A 22442-nucleotide genomic window follows, 5' to 3' on the forward strand; every position below is an offset into this window, starting at 1 on the left:
ATGAAGGGAAAAATTCCTGCGCGACAGACAATAATACGGGCGGCCAGCAGCGCGGGCCAGCACCGACAACAGCGCGTAACGGGAAATAGGAAACAGAGCGGATCAGCCGGTCTGAGTCAAACACTTCACCCTGAGTATAGTACCAGAATAGCGCCAGCATATGAACGTAGTCTGCACACGAGAAATGGGCAGAGCATACATGTCACTTATGCTGACAGTATTTTTGCCTGTAGGGCAGGAACTTCCAGGTTATAAAACCTCACGAATGTTGATGGGGAGGCCCAGCCCGCCGCCATACAAATACCGTGATTAGAAATTCCGCTGGACCAGGCCCACGACGAGGCCATGCCTCTAGTGGAGTGGGCTTTGAAGCCCAGAGGGCACTGCAGGTGTCTGGAGGCATAAGCTGCTGCTATCGCGTCCACTATCCACCTGGACAAGCTCTGTTTCGAGGCGGCAAGACCCTTGGTGCGTCCGCCGAAGGAAACAAAGAGCTGCTCTGAACGCCTGAAAGTGGCGGAGCGCGTGATGTAAACTCTCAGCGCCCGGACAGGGCATAGGAGGCTATCACTGTCCCCACTGTCGGATGCTGGCAGAGCCGAGAGGGACATAACTTGTGCCCTAAACGGGGTTCCAATCGCTTTGGGGATGTAACCGTGTCTCGGTCTGAGAATGACTTTCGAGTCATTCGGCCCGAACTCAAGACATGCAGGGCTAACAGATAGCGCGTGCAAATCACCCACTCGTTTGACTGAAGACAGAGCTATCAGAAAAACGGTTTTAAGCGACAGATACTTTAGATCCGCGGATTCAAGCGGTTCAAAGGGAAAAGCCTCTAGGGCCGCTAGGACCAAGGACAGATCCCACGAGGGAACCGAGGGGGGCCGCGGGGGATTCATCCGTCTAGCTCCTCTGAGGAAGCGGATAATGAGCTCATTCCTTCCCATTGCCCGGCCGCGCGTCGTCTCAGCGAACGCTGCAATAGCGGCCACATATACTTTGAGCGTGGAAGGGGATCTGCCCTTTTCCAACAGCTCTTGTAAGACGGAGAGCACCCGCGGGACCCCGCATGCGCGCGGATCCAAGTTTTTAGTAGCGCACCATTTAGAAAACACCGACCATTTAGACGCGTAGAGCCGTCTCGTGGAGGGGGCTCTCGACTGTGTGATCGTGTTCACGACCCCTTCTGACAGGTCAACGGTATCCGTTGATCACCCATGCATGCAGCGACCAGCGCTCTGGATGGGGATGCCAGATCGATCCACCGGCTTGGGAGAGAAGATCCTTTCTCACCGGGATTGGCCATGGGGGTGAGTGCGACAGCCTCACTAGCTCTGGGTACCAAGTTTGGTTTTCCCATCGCGGGGCTATAAGCAGCACTGAGTGGTGCGTTTCTCTGATCCTCGAAATGACCTGTGGCAACAGAGAGATCGGAGGAAAAGCATACAGCGGGAGGCTGGGCCATGTCTGGGACAGCGCGTCCTCGCTCTTCGCATAAAACTTCGGGCATTGAGCATTGTCTTTCGACGCAAAGAGGTCGATTTCCGCTCTGCCGAATAGGCGCCAGAGAAACTGGACTGTCTGGGGGTGCAGAGACCATTCTCCCGGGGGAATGTTGTCCCTGGACAGTCTGTCTGGACCGACATTCAGGTGGCCCGGCACGTGCGCGGCTCTCAGCGAGCGCAGCGAGCGGTAAGCCCACACGAGAAGGCGTTCTGTCAGCCTGCACAGATTCCTGGATCTGACACCGCCCTGTCGGTTCACATAGGATACCACGGACGTGTTGTCCGAGCGGACTAGCACATGGTGATCCCGTATGAATGGGAGGAAGCGCCTGAGCGCGTTCTCGACCGCTATCATCTCCAAACAGTTTATGTGGAGGCATTTTTCCCGGTCTGACCACAGGCCAAAAGCCGGTTTGCCCTCGAACAGAGCGCCCCAGCCTGAGGTGGAAGCGTCCGTCGAGATAACTTTGCGGTGTGAGATAGCTCCCATTGTCACTCCCCGCTGGTACCAGTCGGCCGCTAACCAGGGCTTCAGAGCTGAAACGCAGCTCTGAGTCACTCTGATGCGGATACCGCCGGAAGCCCATGCTCTGTGAGGCACTCGGGCATTCAGCCAGCGTTGTAGCGGGCGCATTCGTAAAAGACCCAGCCGAAGCACTGCTGCGGCTGAGGCCATACAACCTAGTAACCTCTGAAATGTTTTGAGAGGTACGGTGCTGCCCGGCCGAAGGGACGCGGCCAGGCGTCGAATGCAGCGCGCGCGCTGTGTCGACAGGCGGGCCGTGTACTGATATACCTGACCGTCGAAGGCGAATCTCAAGAATGGCCTGTGACGGGGTATTATCAGGATCTGAAAAGCACGCGTCTTTTAGATCGAGAGATATAAACCAGTCCCTCGGGCGAATTTGCGCGAGAATTTGTCTGGTTGTGAGCATTTTGAACGGTCTTCTCATAAGAGCCTCGTTCAAACGTCTCAGATCCAAAATTGGTCTGAGAGCTCCGTCCTTCTTGGGAACGAGGAAATAACGGCTGTAAAAGCCCGACTCGCTCATGGAAGGGGAAACCGGTTCTATAGCCCTTTTGCACAGAAGTGTAGCTATTTCTGCTCGAAGTAGATGTGCTACTTCCCCATTCTCTCTGGTCTCGATACGCGCTTGAAAGCGCGGAGGGCGGCGAGCGAACTGCAGAGTATAGCCCTGTTTTACTGTGCTTAGCACCTGTTCTGATGCGCCTGGAATAGTTTCCCACGCTTTTGCGTGTGCAGCCAGGGGCAGAATGGCCTCCGGGCTCCGATCGCCGCGCATCGCGGGCTCGAGAGCTCGAAACGGAGGGGCGGGCGCGGCGCGCGCGCTCTTGGTGCTTAGATACGGCGGATCGCACGCAGCGATAGCTGGCCGTTTTACACACAGTGTCCCGGTGGCTTTAGACGGGGAACATAAAGTGTGAGGCGCAACGCGCGATGGCGGCGTCGGCGGCGAAAATGTTCGTTAGTATGTGTGAGCGCTCGAGGGCGGGCACAGGAGTTACATTCAGGGGCGGGCGCGGGCGCGCGCTCTTGGTGGTTAGATAAGGCGGATCGCACGTAGCGATAGCTGGCCGTTTTACACACAGTGTCCCGGTGGCTTTGGACGGGGAACATTTAGTGTGAGGCGCGAAAATGTAGTTAGTATGTGTGAGCGCTCGAGGGCGGGCACAGGACTCACATTTAAAACATGACCGGTTGTGCGAGGCCGTGTGACAGAGCGGGCAGTGAGTAGGTGTGGGCACGGAGAAGTGGACACGTGACCTACTTTTAACACTAAAGCGGCTTTTGCCTGCTTCATGAGAGTGGGCTCTGTGAGAGACACGGGATGTATAGTGCTTGTGTACAGGGGTGAGCACAGAACGTGGGCACATTCACTGTACTAGAAACACATACGGCGTCAGCCGTGCAACCAGACATTATGCTCTTTTGAAATTTTTCTGGGTTGCCGTGAGAACGGCGGATGCGCGCAGGCGAGCGGGTAGATACCGGCTCGTTGACTGCGGGGTAAACAGCTGCAGTAGCCGTGGCAACGGGGACTGACAGAGCGTTAAGCTTCGACGGTGGTCCAGCCGCAGGGCTGCGGGATTTAACCGTCTTTTCTTCTCTCGTGTTTAGACGCTCAAAAATACTCGAGCACCCTGAGAAGGTGTGGTGCGAGAGGCGGGTTCGCTTTCTGTAAGTAAGAAAGACTGGCCGCGAGCTCGGAGAAGCAAGCAGCATAAATTTTATTTTCCCCGAGAGCTGGGATCGAACGCGGATCTCTCGCATGAAAGCGTATGATTCTGCCACTGAGCCACAGGGGAAACACATAAGCTTTCAGTTAGCGAGAGCATATAAAAAGCGACCTCATGTGTCGCGTCGGCGTTTGTTTGCAGGCGAGCGTGTGTTTAAAACAGGCTCGTTTACTGCAATAGTAATATTTCCAGTCGCCTGAACTTAAGAGGGGACTGAGAAATGTGTGAGGATTGGCGGTTGTCCAGCCGTAGCGAGACTAACACACTCTCTTCTCTTTTCGCCGGTGAGTGAGGCGCGCACGCTGAACGCTGCTTGTGACCGTCCGCTTTGTCATCCCTTGAACGGCGCAATCTGCGCGGCCCAACGAGGGAGAGAGCGGGCTTGTTTTCTGTATGTAAGAAAAACTGGCCGCGAGCTCGGAGAAGCGAACAGCATAAACTTTAACTGCCGCGAGAGCGGGGACCGAACCCCGGTCTCTAGCTTGACAGTCTAGGATTCCGCCACTGAGCCACAGGGGAGAATACATTAGTATCATGTTTTGTGACGGCGTATGCTTGCAGGCGAGCGTGTATTTATAACAGGCTCGTATACTGCAATAGTAACAATTCCAGTCGCCTGAACTTAAGAGGGGACTGAGAAATGTGTGAGAATGGAGGTTATAGTCCAGGCCACGGCGGGACGAAAACACTCTGTTCCCCTTTCACCGGTGACGCGCGAGGACGGAGTAGCTTTCTTGTAACGTAAAGAGAGCTCAGACCGTCCGCTCCTGCCATCCCTTGTGAGCGGCGCAGTTTGCGCGGCTCGAACAGAGGGAGAGGAAACTCGCTCCGAGACCGTCCGCTCCTGCCATCCCTCGTGAGCGGCGTATTGCACGGCTCGAACAGAGGGAGAGGAAACTCGCTCCGAGACCGTCCGCTTCTGCCATCCCTCGTGAGCGGCTCAGTTTGCGCGGCTCGAACAGAGGGAGAGGAAACTCGCTCCGAGACCGTCCGCTTCTGCCATCCCTTGTGAGCGGCGTATTGCACGGCTCGAACAGAGGGAGAGTACGGGTATCTATCACATTCGCCTCATCTCCTGACGCGGCGGCGGCGCGGGCAGAGCCGGCGGTTGAGCGGCCGGGAGGGAGAGGGCGAGTGAGAGCTCGAGGGAGAGGTTCCGGCGAGCTCCTCAGTCACAACAGTCTCCGGTGGTCGCTGCGAGCGGCGCTTCTTATTGCGCGGCAGGGACAGGCGGAGCGACAGCTTGGTCGAAAGCTTCAAGTCGAGCCCGCAGGGTCGACATTGAAAGCTCTTCGCACTCGGAGAGTGCGGTGGCGGCGTGCCCGCGGCCCAGGCGGAGAGCGCAGAGAGGTGGCGGTCTCCGTTGCTGAGCGGGGCGCGGCACGAGCCGCAAAAACGAGGCGTTTTTACAAAAACGAGGCGTTTTTACAAAAACGCCTCGTGCTCTCTTAGAGTACACACAGAAACAGTAATAATGTAAAGGATATGTCGCCGGATAGCGTAGCAGGCACGGATGGCTCAAGGCGGCGAAGGCGGCCGGCTTCTTCAGGCGCTGTCCTAGGCTTGCTGGTCGCTGGTTTCAACGGCGGCGGCTCTCAAGATCCAGCGATGCGAAGAGCGTCGCTGAAGACAAGAAAATCAGAATTTTAGCCTATGAGCGCTGAATATATACACGCTGGCCACACCCATTCTGACGGTTAGAAGGGTGTGGAGGGCGCGAAGCGCCCTCATTGGTTGCCGCGTTCAGAGCGCTCACCGATAGGCTTAAGCAGTTGCCGCCGAGCAGCCAATGAGCACGCTTATACAGCCTGCCTAGGTCTGTCGGCTGCTGAACTGCGTTGACAATGTATACAAAATTAAGGATAATTTTTTGGCTTCAGATCTCGAAGAAAGAAGACTTTCCCGATGCGTAAGCTAACCTTACGCAATACGAGAGACCTCTCGTAAGAGAACTTTATTTAGTCTGTGAAGGACTCTATACTACAGGTAATACATGTTATTAGGGGCCAAGCACCGAAGGTGTGGAGGCATCTATTGTATCTGTTCCCGTTCTTCTTCTTCTTCTTCTTCTTCTTCTTCTTCTTCCGACTGGGAGTCTATGGCAGCCCATAGAACCGCTTGCGGGAAAGTTATGAAATTTGGCACACTGATAGAGGACAGTCTGAAAAGTCACCATAGCAAATTTGGAGTCTCCAACTCAATCCCTCTAGCGCCACAAACTGTCCAAAGTTTCACTCATGTTTATGCTATTAACTTTTGAAGTTATATTAACAAAATTCTATTTTCTTCTGATTCCCTAGCTCAAGCCGATTCGATTGCAACCTATGACGTCATTTTCCATCATGGAAATTTGTCCACCATTTTGAATTATCTGAAAAACCTACTTTTTCAAACTCCTCCTAGGCAGATGCTCAGATTTTGAAAAATTGATCAAACCGTTCTCGAACACCGCGGAAATTAATTTTACGTTGCGCTTGCGAAAACAGACGTAAGGCTGTATCTCCGTAACGCTTTATCGGATTCAGACCAAACTTGGTACATGTCATCCTAAGCATGACCTGAGGCTACATGCTGCGTTTTGACGCAGCGCCACCTACTGGTCCGGAGATATGAAAAATGCCTATTTTTGCTTATAACTTCTGAACAGTTTGTCCAAAAATCATAAACTTGGTCTTGTTAGATTCAGGGCGATATGCCTGATATCCAATTTTACTATATCGGCCATTTTGGCTGTCGGCCATTTTGAATTTTGTGCTAAAATGCTGTATTTTAAGAACGCATGAACAGATTGTTACGAAACTTGGTATGGGTCATCAGCACAATGTCCTGAAGGAGCGTGAGAAGTTTCGAAACAGTTTTGAATTTTTTTCCCAAATGCTTATAACTTTGGGCGTGGTCGACTTATTTTTATGAGACTCATCTCCTTATACTCCTGATTTCTTGCCAAGTCCAACGATACCAAACATGCTAGGTTTCGCCTTACGGTTTGTGTAGCATTATGATTTAGCGCTTAAAAAACATTTGCCGATATCTTTGAAACCGCTAGTCCGATCGAGACGAAACCACCGTCAGAAGTTTGGAAACATAAGTAGATAGCTCTACGCCAATGCCCAAATGCGAAAATATTGATAGTAAAGGGTAGTAAAATCCAATCAAAGTCATGTGTCAGTCATTTTTTACGTGTTTTTTCATATAAATGTCTATAACTCCAAAGCGAATTGAGATATTTTCACCAAAATTGACACAAATATGTATGGGTTCACTCTGAGGACACATAAAAAAAATGGTGGGACTGAGCCTCTTGGTGGCGCTATAACAGAACAAAGCATGAAATTCCCACTGACTTCAATACAGTTTTGTGAAATAAAATGCTATACTAAACAAATGCATTGGTGTAATATTACGAAACTCAGATTGTGTCATCAGCACCATCCCCTGAAGGTACCCAAAATATTTCGAGACAGCACCACCTAGTGGTCAAAAGTTATAACAAAATTTCGAAAAAGGCTAATAACTTTTGAATAAATCTGCCTATTGAAATGGCACTGGTTTTAATAGATTCCTTGGGTCAAGCCGAGAACATAGATACCAAGTTTACCTTATTTGGCTGAACTTCCTGTCCGCCATCTTGATTTTCAGTCAAAACCTACTTTTTCTAACTCCTCCTAGACCGTTTATCCGATTTTCACCAAAGTCGAATCGTATCATCTCCAGACTGTGCTGACTAAAAGTTATGGATTTCGTGTCGATACACAAAACGGTTTTCGTATAGCGCAGCAGCAAAGTTGAGGCATGATGCCAAAAGCACTATTCAGGCTTTATCTCTGCAATGCCTTGACATACTGACACCAAACTTTGTATGTGTCATTGTCACTTCACTCTGACCACATCACATCAGTTTTGTAACTGCGCCACCTATTGGTCAAAAGTGATAATCAATTAAATCATATTTTTAATCACTGTTTCTATGATTTTTCAGCCATTTCGCCTAAAATCCTCTTTAAATGTCTTTAATTGCTCATTGTTGCAGTTGGTCTGACACTTTCAGCAATGTTGGCATGTCTTGTCGTCTTATTCTGCTTGGCCCCGATAACTGCTGCTTGCAGCTATATTTTTTATTTCTATCTATCTATCTATCTATCTATCTATCTATCTATCTATCTATCTATCTATCTATCTATCTATCTATCTATCTATCTATCTATCTATCTATCTACCTATCTACCTATCTACCTATCTTTCTATCTATATAGTAATGTTATTGTATTGTATTTTTTACTGTCAGATTATCTACACAACGAGATGGCATTTAAATGATATATATTTTATATGTAAAACATATATTTCCTTGGTGTTTTCCATCTGTGATCTGTTGGTGTTTGTGGAGACTCACCACCACAGCGGGACGTACACCACCGTCACCCCCGCCAGAACCCTGAGCAGAATCCTCCAGTCGCGCACCGCGAACGCTATCCACGGCAGAACCATGTAACCGATGCAGTAATGCAGAAACGCTCCCAGTGTGGTGAACAGAACTCGTAAGGACTTACTCAAGACTTCGCTACCTGTGAACATAAATGTGAAGGGTAATACAACAACATGATCATATTCACTTCTGTTTCCTTCAATAACATCTGATCTTATCACATGCTTACCAAGGACAAATGCTGTGAGGTACAGGGATATCTGGAAAGTGCCAACAAAGAAGTACAGCAGGCAAAAGAGCAGCCAGGAGTGAGAGAAGGACTGAGCGAACATCAGCAGAGCTTCAGCCGCCAGAGACGTGAAGAGAACCTTCTTTCTGCCGAACCTGAGACACGAGACAGCAGACGTCAACTCTACTGTACAGACGAGCAACGAGGACATCTTCAGGTTTGAGGGGGAAGTAGCCGCTTGCAGGAAACTAAACCTGTAGTTGCATTGCTTTAAAGCTTACTAGATCTGTAAAGCACACAGCTCATACAGCTTTGGACAGATATTTTGCATAATTTTTTACAGCATTTGCCAATTTGATGCAAAATATCTGTTGATGACTGTCCGCTCTAACTGTGAAATGTGGACTGAAGCATTACCTGTCAGAAAGGTGGCCAGAAACCAGAGAGCCCAGCAAGTAGCCCATGTATAAAGTTGAGGTTGCGAACGGGACTCTCCACTCGCTGTCACACACCAAATCCCACTGTGGGAGAAAACACAATAACATGGCAGCTTATCATCAAAAGTTCATTTGGACACGGCACATTGTTATTATCATTATATTATTGGTCCAAAGTAAGACATATACAGCTATTGAGAAGAATGCGACAGACCATGTTGAAGACTTGAGTTTACATACACACAAACAAATAATAATAATCATGGCACAATTTGTTATTAAGGATTTGCATGTATTTAAACTCAAATTCCAAAAAATCTCCATACAACTCTGAAAACTCTTCTGTGTATTCAGTTAAAAACACGGGTTGAATATGGATAGTTGCTGAACAAGCAAAATTCAGTTTGTTAAAATGTATGAGATTTTCTATTGCCTAATCAATCGAATCTACTGATGACAAACATACAGTTGCAATCGAAATTGTTCAACCCCCATTGCAAATCAGGTTTATTGGCAAAATTTACAGACTTTCAGCTGTTTGCAATGAACAGGGTTAGTAAAGTAGTTGAGTAATTGAAACCCAAGTCATTGAAATAGCTCAACACAACAAATGTTTCAAGTGATTTCTGCAAATTTAAATGAAAATGCAACTTTTAATGACTTCTGCAGTTTCAAAATGATTCACCCCCTTGGATAGAATCCCTCACAACAGCACAAATCTGCAAAAAAGGTGTTGTCTCACTAATCAAGGGCTTCGTTAGCTGCACCAGGTGTGCTTGAGCTAGAACACACAAAATATCTGAACTGGGTGGTTTTTTGAATGTCATGTTTGACTGCAAGTTAGAAATCTGGCTAAGTCAAAAGAAAGGTCCAAAGAGTTAAGAGAAGATTATCGCCCTTCACAAACAAGGAACAGGATACAAAAAGATGGCAAAGGCACTAAATGTTCCTTGAGACACCGTTGGAAGCATAGTTTGCAAGTTTAAAGTTAAAGGAACAATGGTTACACTACCTGGACAGGGCAGAAAAAGGAAGATATCACCGGCTGCAACCAGATTTCTGATAAACCCTCGAGTGTTCTGCAGAAGACCCACAGCAAGACTTGATGGCCACAGGCTCTGAGGTTTCAGCTGCACAGTAAGCCTCGTACTAAACGCATGCCAGAACTCAAAGACTACACCACCACTGACCCAAACGCACAAGAAAAGAGCTCAAAATCATATAAATAAGCCACAGAAGTTTGGGGATTCTGTTCTGTGGAGCGATTAAACAGAACTGGGTCTTTTCAGCCCTATGGATCAGCGGTGTGTCTGGAGGAAGAAGAATGAAGCATCAGCTGTGAAATCCTCTGTCTACAGTTCAGCATGTGGAGCTCATGATGCTCTCGGCTGATTTATATCCTCTGGCACTGGAAACCTGCAGCATGTGGAAGGAGAGATGGATTCATTGAAGTATTAGGAGATCCTAGGAGAGAACGTCATGCCGTCAGTGAGGAGGCTTCCAACAGGACAAGGTCAAGGTCAAGGTCAAGGTAGCATCTATTGTCTCCCTTAGGAGAAATTTGTTTTAGATTGGGAAAACTGCTGCAACATCAACACATTACACATGTAACATACAACATTAACGAACATTCCAAATCCTAAAATCCTGCATCATAACACAACCCTCAGTTCCTGCCTAGTGTACCAGCTATTGCAGTTATTTAACTTCCTGCTGCAGTTGCTCATTAATTAATTTAACAGACAGTGGTACAAATGAATATTTGTATCGGTTATACTTGCATAATGGAGCCCTGTATCTCTGACCAGAGTTCATCAGCGTATACTCAGGATACAACACATGGGAAGAGTCAAATAAAATCTTGTTGGCCTGCTGGATAGTGCAAAGCTCAAAGATATCCTGTAGAGAGCTGATTGTCTGTGTCCCCATGATTTTTCCTGACTCTCTCACCAAATTATTAATTTGAGCTCTCAGTTTTACTGTTAAAGTTCCGAACCAAACAATAATTCCATATCTTAAAACAGACTCTATTGTTGCTTTATAAAAAATTTACATTATATTACTGCTCACTCCAAATAATCGTAATCTCAGTAGAAAATGTAAGCGCTGATGGACCCTTGTGCACACCCATGTGGACCCCCAAATATCACCATGAACCCCAGCAGAGCTCCTGTCCCCCACTGATCTGGGGTCTGTGATGACCTCTTCAGTTTTTTTTACATTGATCTGTAGATAATGGTCGTCATACCAGCCCACAAACGCTTCTATAGCAGCTTTATAGTCATCAATACTGCAGTCTCTTGACATCAAGAGCAATAAAACCGTGTCATCCGAAAATGTCATAATAAATTGGTTTGACTGCTGGCTAATGCAGTCATTTGTGTACAAAGTAAACAGAAGTGGTGAACTTACGTACCCTTGTACTATTTACTGCAACATCCGACAACACTGAATTAAATTTCACCTGTTGTGTCCTATTTGTTAAGAAGGAATAATAGCAATTAATTATAAAAGGATTAACTCGTAGGTTAATTAATTTATCCAACAGTTTGTGTGGTTGAATGGAGTTAAACGCAGAACTAAAACCAGTAAAAAGCAGCCTAGCGTAAGCAGCTGGACTCTCCAGATGCTTTAAAACAAGGTGTGTTAATGTAGAAACCGCATCGTTAGTACCACGATTGCCCTGTGTTTTCCTTCCAGGATCGATTGCTCCTGTCTGCCTCGCTGCCTGCTGTGAGTGTGTTTGTTTGATTCGGTGCGATAAGCTCCGTCTTAGCCATATATTTCTTTGTTTTGAACCATCATTTTACTACCATTTCTAGTTGTTTATACTACTACATTTTACCCAACATCTCAGATTAACCTGACATCGCTAGCTTTTGTTATTAGTACTACTAGCACAAAACGCTAGTAATTCGCTAGCCTGCTAACGCGCCACCCGTGCGCTCAGCTATTTTATTTATTTATTTTTCTCTCGCGCGTCCGCGCCTTTGAGTTCATAAAAAGCTCAGGTGAGTAAGAATCACTCAACAAACACGGTGAGTAATGTCTTGTCCTGTTATTGTCACTTGCACTTCATGTCACATGTTTAGTATAGGCTTCTCTGTCGACAATATAGGATTTATATGTGATAAATGTAAGGAGACAGTTAGGTTGACAGAGAAGATTTCAGAATTAGAAACACGCATCCAAACTTTAATTGAGGATAGTAAGAGTGCTAGTACTTTAGATGTTTTGGATGCGCATAGAATAGTGAACACTTTACATGAGTCGGTTCCGGCTGAAGTAGAGCCTGTGCAGCCGGGCAAATGGGTGACAGTGAGGGATCGCTCTAGTCGCGGATCTAAAAACCACTCTTCCGTTCCGATTACCATAACAAATCGATTTGCCCCGCTCAGTGAAACACCCACTGAGAATGATTGTGCCCTAGTTATTGGCGATTCTATTACACGGAACGTGAAAATAGAGACACCAACCACCATAGTCACATGTTTGCCGGGAGCCAGAGCGCCTGACATCAAAGCAAATTTAAAAGTGCTGGCTAATGCTAATCGTAAATTCTCTAAGATCATTATTCATGTCGGCACTAATGATGTTCGACTCCGCCAGTCGGAGATCACCAAAATTAATATTAAAGAGGTGTGTGAACTTGCAAGTACGATGTCAAGGACTGTAATTTGCTCTGGCCCCCTTCCTGTTCGCAGGAGTGATGAGATAGTTAGTAGATTGTGTTCGCTTAACGGTTGGCTGTCTCGGTGGTGTCCGCTTAATAATATAGAATTCATAGACAATTGGAAAAGTTTTTGGGGCAAACCTGACCTGTTGAAAAGAGATGGTATTCATCCCTCCTGGGATGGTGCTGCTCTTCTCTCTAGTAATATGGCTCATAGTCTTAGAGCTCAAACATGACAATCTGGGGCTCAGGTCAGGAAGCAGACAGACTGGCTTAACCGACCGTCTGCTAGCGGCCTCGCGTCACCAAGGTCAGATAAATCCCATCACATAGAGCCTCTTTCACCTAGCTATCATCATATAGAGACTGTGTCTGTTCCCCGAATTTGGAAATCCAAAAAACGTTTAAACCCAACTAAGGTTAAAAATTTAATTGATGTTCAACAAATAAAAAACAGCTATAATACAGATGAACAAATGCTAAAGCTTGGGTTGCTGAATATTCGATCGCTTACTTCAAAAGCACTCGTTGTTAACGATATGATTTCAGATAATAACCTAGATGTGCTGTGTTTGACAGAAACCTGGCTAAAACCAAACGATTACATTACTTTAAATGAATCAACCCCGCAAGATTACTGTTATAAACATGAGCCTCGTCTGAAACGCAAAGGGGGTGGTGTTGCTGTAATTTATAGTAATAGTTTCAAAACCACTAAGAAATCAAGTTTTAAATATAATTCTTTTGAAGCATTGGTGCTTAATGTAAAAATATATAGTGTAAACGATAAATCACGTTTGAGATTTGTGCTGGCTACTGTATACAGGCCACCAGGGCACCATACAGACTTTATCAAAGAATTTGCGGACTTTTATCAGAATTAATATTGACTGCAGATAAAGTACTAATTGTTGGTAATTTTAATATACACATCGATAATGAAAAAGATGCATTGGGATTGGCATTTAAAGACATTGTAAATTCAATTGGAGTTAGACAACACGTGTCAGGACCTACTCATCGTCGTAATCATACTCTAGATCTAATATTATCACATGGAATAGATGTGGATGCCGTTGAAATTCTGCAGCAGAGCGATGACATCTCAGATCATTATCTAGTCTCGTGTAATTTGCATTTAGCCAAGGCTGCAAAGCCGACTCCGTGTTTCAAATATGTGAGACCTATCACTTCTGCTACTAAAGATTGCTTTATTAATAATCTTCCTAATCAGTTTCATCATCTCAGCATCTCAGATAGCTTAGAAGAACTAGATATTACAACAGAAACGTTTAACTCTCTCTTTTCCTGCACTTTAGACACAGTTGCTCCGTTGCGCTTAAAGAAGATTAAAGAAAATAGTCCAACGCCGTGGTACAACGAGCACACTCGGGCCCTTAAGAGAGCAGCCAGAGAGATGGAGCGCAACTGGAAGAAAACAAAACTAGAGGTATTTCGCATTTCATGGAAAGAGAGCTCAATTACTTACAGAGAGGCTTTAAAAGCTGCTAGATCTGCTTATTTTTCAACCCTATTAGAAGAAAATAAACATAATCCTAGGTATTTATTTGAAACGGTGGCTAAACTAACGAAAAATAAAGCTTCAAGCACCGAAGTTTCCAAGCAACACAGCAGTAATGACTTTATGAACTTCTTCACTTATAAGATTGATAATATCAGGGACAAAATTATAACTATGCAACCTACTACTACAGTATCGCATCAGGCAGTGCATTGTAGTCTCCCTGAGGAAAAATTTGATTCATTCGTTGCTATAGGAGAGGAAGAATTTACTAAACTCATTAAATCATCTAAATCTACAACATGTATGTTAGACCCTGTACCGACTAAGCTACTGAAAGAAATACTTCCAGAGGTCATAGATCCTCTTCTTAATATCATTAATTCGTCTTTGTCTCTAGGATACGTACCAAAAAACTTTAAGCTGGCTTTGATTAAACCGCTTGTTAAAAAAACGCAACTTGATCCTTCAGAATTAGTCAATTACAGGCCGATCTCGAATCTACCTTTTCTGTCAAAGATATTAGAAAAGGCAGTATCTTCACAACTGTGTTCCTTTCTTGAAAGAAATGATATCTGTGAGGATTTCCAGTCCGGATTTAGACCGTGCCATAGTACCGAAACAGCTCTCGTTAGAGTCACAAATGATTTGCTCTTATCATCCGATCGTGGTTGTATCTCTCTATTAGTGTTACTCGATCTTAGTGCTGCATTTGACACCATCGACCACAACGTTCTTTTAAATAGATTAGAACATTATGTTGGCATTACGGGAAATGCACTAGCATGGTTTAAATCATACTTATCTGACCGTTATCAGTTTGTAGCAGTAAATGATGAGATGTCTCATCGATCACAAGTTCAGTATGGTGTACCACAAGGCTCAGTATTAGGACCGTTGCTGTTCACTCTGTACATGCTACCATTAGGAGATATCATTAGGAAACATGGCATTAGCTTTCACTGTTATGCTGATGATACTCGGCTCTATATTTCTTCAAAACCTAACGAAACTTATCAATTCACAAAATTAACGGAATGCATAGCGGATATAAAAAATTGGATGACTTGTAATTTCCTACTTCTAAATTCTGAAAAAACAGAGTTTCTAATTATTGGACAAAAAACTTCCTCACGTAATAACCTAGAATACTGTCTAACACTTGATAGCTGCTCTGTTAAGTCTTCGTCGTCGGTTAGGAACCTGGGTGTGCTCTTTGATACCAATCTTTCATTTGAAAGTCACGTGTCTAGTATCTGTAAAACTGCATTTTTCCATCTTAAAAATATATCTAAATTACGTCATATGCTCTCATTGACAAATGCGGAACAATTAGTTCATGCGTTCATGACATCAAGGCTAGATTATTGTAATGCTCTACTGGGTGGTTGCCCTGCACGCTTAATAAACAAACTACAGCTGGTTCAAAACGCAGCAGCTCGAGTTCTTACCAGAACCAGGAAGTATGACCATATTAGCCCGGTTCTGTCAAAACTGCATTGGCTCCCTATTAAACATCGCATAAATTTTAAAATATTGCTGATTACTTACAAAGCACTGAATGGTTTAGCTCCGCAGTACTTGAGCGAGCTCTTAACGCATTATAGTCCGTCACGTCTATTACGATCTCAAAATTCCGGCCAGTTGATTATACCTAGAATATCAAAATCCACTGCTGGCGGTAGATCCTTCTCCTATTTAGCACCAAAACTCTGGAACAGTCTTCCTACCATTGTCCGGGAAGCAGACACACTCTGTCAGTTCAAAGCCAGATTAAAGACACATCTCTTTGACCTAGCTTTCACATAATACATTATAAACTTCTATAATTTAATGTTATGCTGCATAGATTAGGTCAGCCGGAACCGGGAACACTTCCCATAAATCCTGATGTACTCGTTACATCATGAGAAGAATGGCATCTACGCTAATTTTAGTGTCTGTGTTTATCCCAAGGTTTTTCCTGCAGCCTGCCGGATCCAGGCCGTATCCAGATCTGATGAAGGACCTTCACCTGGACCGATGACAACGCAGTGCTGAAGTGCCAACTAGTCTCTCCCTATGGAGGATCCCACTACCACTCTACAGATAAGGCGTTGTCGGGAAAATTCGTCTCGCGGTCCTACCCCAAAGCAACAAATAAAATAAAATTCCTTATCAAAATTTATAAGGAAAGACAAGTATTTTGTTTAGGCTTGGCTTGTAGGGAATTCCAAACCTGCGTATATTCTATGTGTGTGTGTGTGTGTGTGTGGGGGGGGGGGGGGGGGGGGTTCATGTACTCCGAACCATCCCTTTAAGGCAACTGGCCTATAATCATTATTGTCCAGAGGGCATGAAATTTTTGGAATTGAGATTATAATAGATTTTTTCCAAAGCTCTGGTACTGTGTATCAATTGAGAGCTGGAAAAGGCGATGCCAGGCTGGTGTGAGCTCCTCAGCAAATGTCTTTCTAAGAAAACATGTCTTTCTAAGAAACTTACTAGAGCATACATTTTTAAAAACCCTTGTAACATCTCCTGAATATATTAATATTCTATCATCACTGACATTACAGTTTATATTACCTAAAATATCATAACATTCCTTTGAAAGTGTCCTAACATTCCTCACATTCCACCAAGGCTTGTTTGCAGATGAAGTCCTGGGAGATACAGTGGCATCACAGTCACCTGACTCGAACCCCATAGACAGTCTCTGGTGGGATTTGAAGGCGCCCAGGAATATTCCTGAACTGGAGCCGTTGCTCATGAGGAACTGCTCAGATTCCTCAGATTCCTCAGAAGCTGCTGTCTGTTATACATCTCGCCTGCAGCAGCTTAGAACAGCAAAAGGGTGTTCTACTAAGTACTAAATAGGTTGAATAATTTAGATTATAACTATAAACCTGATAATTTAAAACACGTTCAGTTTATTACTACTACACAAATATCCTCTCTAGTTTCACTGAATATGCGTTGTCGAGTCTCCTTCATTTATACAGCGCTTTAACAATACAGAGTGTCTCACAGCAGCTTTACAGTGAGAACAGGAGATTACAGTAACAGAGAGTGTTTAGGCTTTACAGCAGATCTAGAATAAAGTTATTGTCCAGATAAAGTTAGTTTGAATGATTCACTTCCGTTGCAGAGATCATTAGTTATTAACTTAGCGACCGCTAACACGACACCGTTTAAACTGAAAACAGAAACTTTTAATGTGTTCTGGACGTTCATTCGCACAACAACAGAGTTTAGAGCTCGAGAACACACACTTTAAAACAGGATCCAAAGCAGGCCCGGAGTGGGTAATCGGGAGAATCGGGAGAATTCCCGGTGGGCCGCTTCACTTTTGGGCCGGTCGAGGAACTATTTTTTTTTGTTTTTTTTTGTCACATTTCAATGTCACGTTAGTTACATGGGCTACACACGTTTCGCATTCTGACACCGCAGCGCGCAGCCTCTGCATGGTTTGTACCCTGTGAGGGAGTTCTCCCCTCCCCTCCGATAGAGTTGGTTGGGTTAGTCCGTCTTTTCCAAAACGTTTTCTCAGGTAGGCTACCGGGGCACCACCGGCGCCTACCGAAAGCTGGGCCGGCCCTACCGTAACGGTATCGTCAGGGAGGATGGATGGGAGGAAGAGGCCAGGAGGTATGGAAGCTTTGTTTCCGCCACAGAATAAAACATTTTAAAAGATAATTGCGACTTTTTATCTCACAATTGCGAGTTTACATCTCGCAATTCTGACTTTATTTCTCAGAATTGCGATATATAAAGTCAAAATTGCGTGAAATAAAGTTGCAATTGCGTGTTATAAAGTCAGAATTGCGAGATATAAATTCAGAATTGTATGAAATAAAGTCGCAATTGCTTATAAAGTCAGAACTGCGTGAAATAAAGTAGCAATTGCTTATAAAATCAGAACTGCAAGATATATAGTCAGAATTGTGTGATATAAAGTCGCAATTGTGTGTTATAAAGTCAGAATTGCGAGATATAAAGTCAGAATTGTGTGAAATAAAGTCGCAATTGCTTCTTATAAAGTCAGAATTGCAAGATATAAAGTCAGAACTGCGTGAAATAAAGTTGCAGTTGCTTATAAAGTCAGTACTGCAAGATATAGAGTCAGAATTGTGATATAAAGTCACGCTATAAAGTCAGAATTGCGAAATATAAAGTCAGAATTGTGTGAAATAAAGTCGCAATTGCTTATAAAGTCTAAGTGAATTATTATTTAACCTTTACATTATTTGTTAACCCATGGTATTAATACAAACTACACAATAGTAAGAGCTGAACTGTTGCTTCATTTATCCAATTTAGAAAAAGTGCTAATTTGGAATTCCACCATGGAAAAAGTGGGCCGGTCTTGGGCCTGAAACTCCCGGGCTGAAAAGTGGCCCCACTCCGGCCCTGATCCAAAGTGCAAGTTTTGAAAATATTTGAAAACTTTATCATCAAAATATGCACATGCATATCATGTGTTGAGTCTATACAGGAGGTATGCACGTTTGAATATATATGTGCGTGGCGTGAAGTATTTCTTTACAAATTGACAAATTGATCGGCAGCATAATACAGAATCTTTGTCTTTCCGTGGATCCATGCGAACTGGAATCAAGCGTTGTGTTTATTAGTTGATGTTGGATCTGAGTGTCCAGATGTGTGTTTGAATGTGTGTGTTTGAGAGAGTGTGTGTTTGTGAGTGTGTGTGTTTGAGAGTGTGTGTGTTTGTGAGTGTGTGTGTTTGTGAGAGTGTGTGTTTGAGAGCTTGTGTGTTTGTGAGAGTGTGTGTTTGAGAGTGTGTGTGTTTGAGAGCTCGTGTGTTTGTGAGAGTGTGTTTGAGAGTGTGTGTGTTTGAGAGAGTGTGTGTGAGTGTGTGTGTTTGAGAGTATGTGTGTTTGAGAGCGTGTGTGTTTGTGAGCGTGTATGTGTGTATGAGAGTGTGTGTTTGAGAGTGTGTGTGTGTGTTTGAGAGTGTGTGTTTGAGAGTGTGTCTCTCTCACCTCCGAGACGATGGTGGAGCTGAAGGTGTCAGTGCTGTATCTCCACCCGTCCACACATCTCTCCAGGTTAATCTCGGTGTGTGTGTTTGAGAGTGTGTGTGTGTGTGTTTGAAAGTGTGTGTTTGTGAGCGTGTGTGTGTCTCTCTCACCTCCGAGACAATGGTGGAGCTGAAGGTGTCAGTGCTGTATCTCCACCCGTCCACACATCTCTCCAGGCTAATGTCGGTGAGGTTCAGGTCCCGCGGAGAGACTCCGTGTGCCGACAGGTTCCCGATGGTCTCCAGGCTGTATCTCCAACACTGACTTGCCTGCAGTTTCCCGTTGACCATCTCCTCAGGAATGACTGCTCTCATCCATTCCGCACTCAGATTTCCCTCCGCGACCCGACAGTGATGAGCCGGCGACGCCCCGACGAACACGATGTACAGGCCGTGAAGCCCGGTGGAGATGTAAATGGCATTCAGGAGGAAGAAGAGGAGCGCAAAAAACGGCCCCTTCTCTCCCAGAAACGCAGTGTCCTCATCATAGTTCCCCATGGAGCCTGTGCTGGAGGTGAAGAGTCGGACTGAGAGGACGTCACAGCATGCTCCAGGGGTGCAGACCTCAGATCAGGGCTTCAGGTCTTCAGAAACTCACAGGAGAAGAGCGCTGTCCACCGCCTGAACACATGAGAGAGGACCGGGAGTTCTGCAGCGGAGCTTGACTTCAGACATAATGTACATGGCAACTAATCCAAGGCACATTTTTCCACTAAAAGGGGCCCAAAGAATTACAATCTGATTAGCTGTAGTGGGAGTGAAACTCCGGGCGGGATAATCTCCAGCAGGGCTCCTGCAGAGCGAGGAATGACTGGAAATGCTTGACTTAATCTTTTTGTTGCCAAGCTTTGAAGTGTTTGAGTTTTGCTGCTCCTGAACCGTTCTTAAACTCTACTTTAAGAGCTGTAATAATGAAACTCTGCGTCCGGCCGACACTTTCAGACGCACAACTCCTGTCATGTTCATATTGCTCTCGGTTTAAAATCAACACCATCTACCAAATTATATATCACATATATATATATTTTATATATATATATATATATATATATATATATATATATATATATATATATATATATATATAGAGAGAGAGAGAGAGAGAGAGAGAGAGATATATAATATATCACACACATATATATAGAGATATATTTCCTCATGGATTCATGGCAATGCTAGGATATTTTTCTGTTGCACTGTATGAGCATGAAAACACTTAAAAGTTTTTTACAATCTCTAGGACTCTCTTCACACACTAAAGTCAGTTTCTCTACACTCTTCACACACTAAAGTCAGTTTCTCTACACTCTTCACACACTAAAGTCAGTTTCTCTACACTCTTCACACACTAAAGTCAGATTCTCTACACTCTTCACACACTAAAGTCAGTTTCTCTACACACTTCACACACTAAAGTCAGTTTCTCTACACTCTTCACACACTAAAGTCAGTTTCTCTACACACTTCACACACTAAAGTCAGTTTCTCTACACTCTTCACACACTAAAGTCAGTTTCTCTACACACTTCACACACTAAAGTCAGTTTCTCTGCACTCTTCACACACTAAAGTCTGTTTCTCTAGTCTACACTCTTCACACACTAAAGTCAGTTTCTCTACACTCTTCACACACTAAAGTCAGTTTCTCTACACTCTTCACACACTAAAGTCAGTTTCTCTACACTCTTCACACACTAAAGTCAGATTCTCTACACTCTTCACACACTAAAGTCAGTTTCTCTACACACTTCACACACTAAAGTCAGTTTCTCTGCACTCTTCACACACTAAAGTCTGTTTCTCTACACTCTTCACACACTAAAGTCAGTTTCTCTACACTCTTCACACACTAAAGTCAGTTTCTCTACATTCTTCACACACTAAAGTCAGTTTCTCTACACTCTTCACACACTAAAGTCAGTTTCTCTACACTCTTCACACACTAAAGTCAGTTTCTCTTCTCCCTTCACACACTAAAGTCAGTTTCTCTACACTCTTCACACACTAAAGTCAGTTTCTCTACACTCTTCACACACTAAAGTCAGTTTCTCTTCACTCTTCACACACTAAAGTCAGTTTCTCTACACACTTCACACACTAAAGTCAGTTTCTCTACACTCTTCACACACTAAAGTCAGTTTCTCTACACACTTCACACACTAAAGTCAGTTTCTCTACACTCTTCACACACTAAAGTCAGTTTCTCTACACTCTTCACACACTAAAGTCAGTTTCTCTTCTCCCTTCACACACTAAAGTCAGTTTCTCTACACTCTTCACACACTAAAGTCTGTTTCTCTACACTCTTCACACACTAAAGTCAGTTTCTCTACACTCTTCACACACTAAAGTCAGTTTCTCTGCACTCTTCACACACTAAAGTCAGTTTCTCTACACTCTTCACACACTAAAGTCAGTTTCTCTACACTCTTCACACACTAAAGTCAGTTTCTCTACACTCTTCACACACTAAAGTCAGTTTCTCTACACTCTTCACACACTAAAGTCAGTTTCTCTGCACTCTTCACACACTAAAGTCAGTTTCTCTACACTCTTCACACACTAAAGTCAGTTTCTCTACACTCTTCACACACTAAAGTCTGTTTCTCTACACTCTTCACACACTAAAGTCAGTTTCTCTACACTCTTCACACACTAAAGTCTGTTTCTCTACACTCTTCACACACTAAAGTCAGTTTCTCTACACTCTTCACACACTAAAGTCAGTTTCTCTGCACTCTTCACACACTAAAGTCAGTTTCTCTTCACTCTTCACACACTAAAGTCAGTTTCTCTACACTCTTCACACACTAAAGTCAGTTTCTCTTCACTCTTCACACACTAAAGTCAGTTTCTCTACACTCTTCACACACTAAAGTCAGTTTCTCTACACACTTCACACACTAAAGTCAGTTTCTCTGCACTCTTCACACACTAAAGTCAGTTTCTCTACACTCTTCACACACTAAAGTCAGTTTCTCTACACTCTTCACACACTAAAGTCAGTTTCTCTTCACTCTTCACACACTAAAGTCAGTTTCTCTGCACTCTTCACACACTAAAGTCAGTTTCTCTACACTCCTCACACACTAAAGTCAGTTTCTCTACACTCTTCACACACTAAAGTCAGTTTCTCTACACTCTTCACACACTAAAGTCAGTTTCTCTACACTCTTCACACACTAAAGTCAGTTTCTCTACACTCTTCACACACTAAAGTCAGTTTCTCTACACTCTTCACACACTAAAGTCAGTTTCTCTACACTCTTCACACACTAAAGTCAGTTTCTCTACACTCTTCACACACTAAAGTCAGTTTCTCTTCACTCTTCACACACTAAAGTCAGTTTCTCTACACTCTTCACACA

General features: G+C 44.3%; 1 protein-coding gene across 1 annotated transcript in view; it reads right to left on the minus strand.

Moving 5' to 3' along the window:
- slc22a5 (solute carrier family 22 member 5) overlaps positions 1-19572 on the minus strand; it is a gene marked incomplete at both ends in the record, with an annotated part of 44504 nt that extends 24932 nt beyond the window's left edge. The window contains 4 exons of the mRNA XM_081391504.1: positions 8158-8329; positions 8420-8574; positions 8837-8940; positions 19186-19572. Coding sequence (XP_081247630.1) covers positions 8158-8329; positions 8420-8574; positions 8837-8940; positions 19186-19572 — 818 coding nt within the window. The remainder of the gene's footprint in view (positions 1-8157; positions 8330-8419; positions 8575-8836; positions 8941-19185) is intronic.
- Positions 19573-22442: the final 2870 nt, after the last annotated feature.

This window comes from Scardinius erythrophthalmus, assembly GCF_964197995.2.
Source record: "Scardinius erythrophthalmus genome assembly, chromosome: 17".
In the NCBI taxonomy this organism is placed as follows: Eukaryota; Metazoa; Chordata; class Actinopteri; order Cypriniformes; family Leuciscidae; genus Scardinius; species Scardinius erythrophthalmus.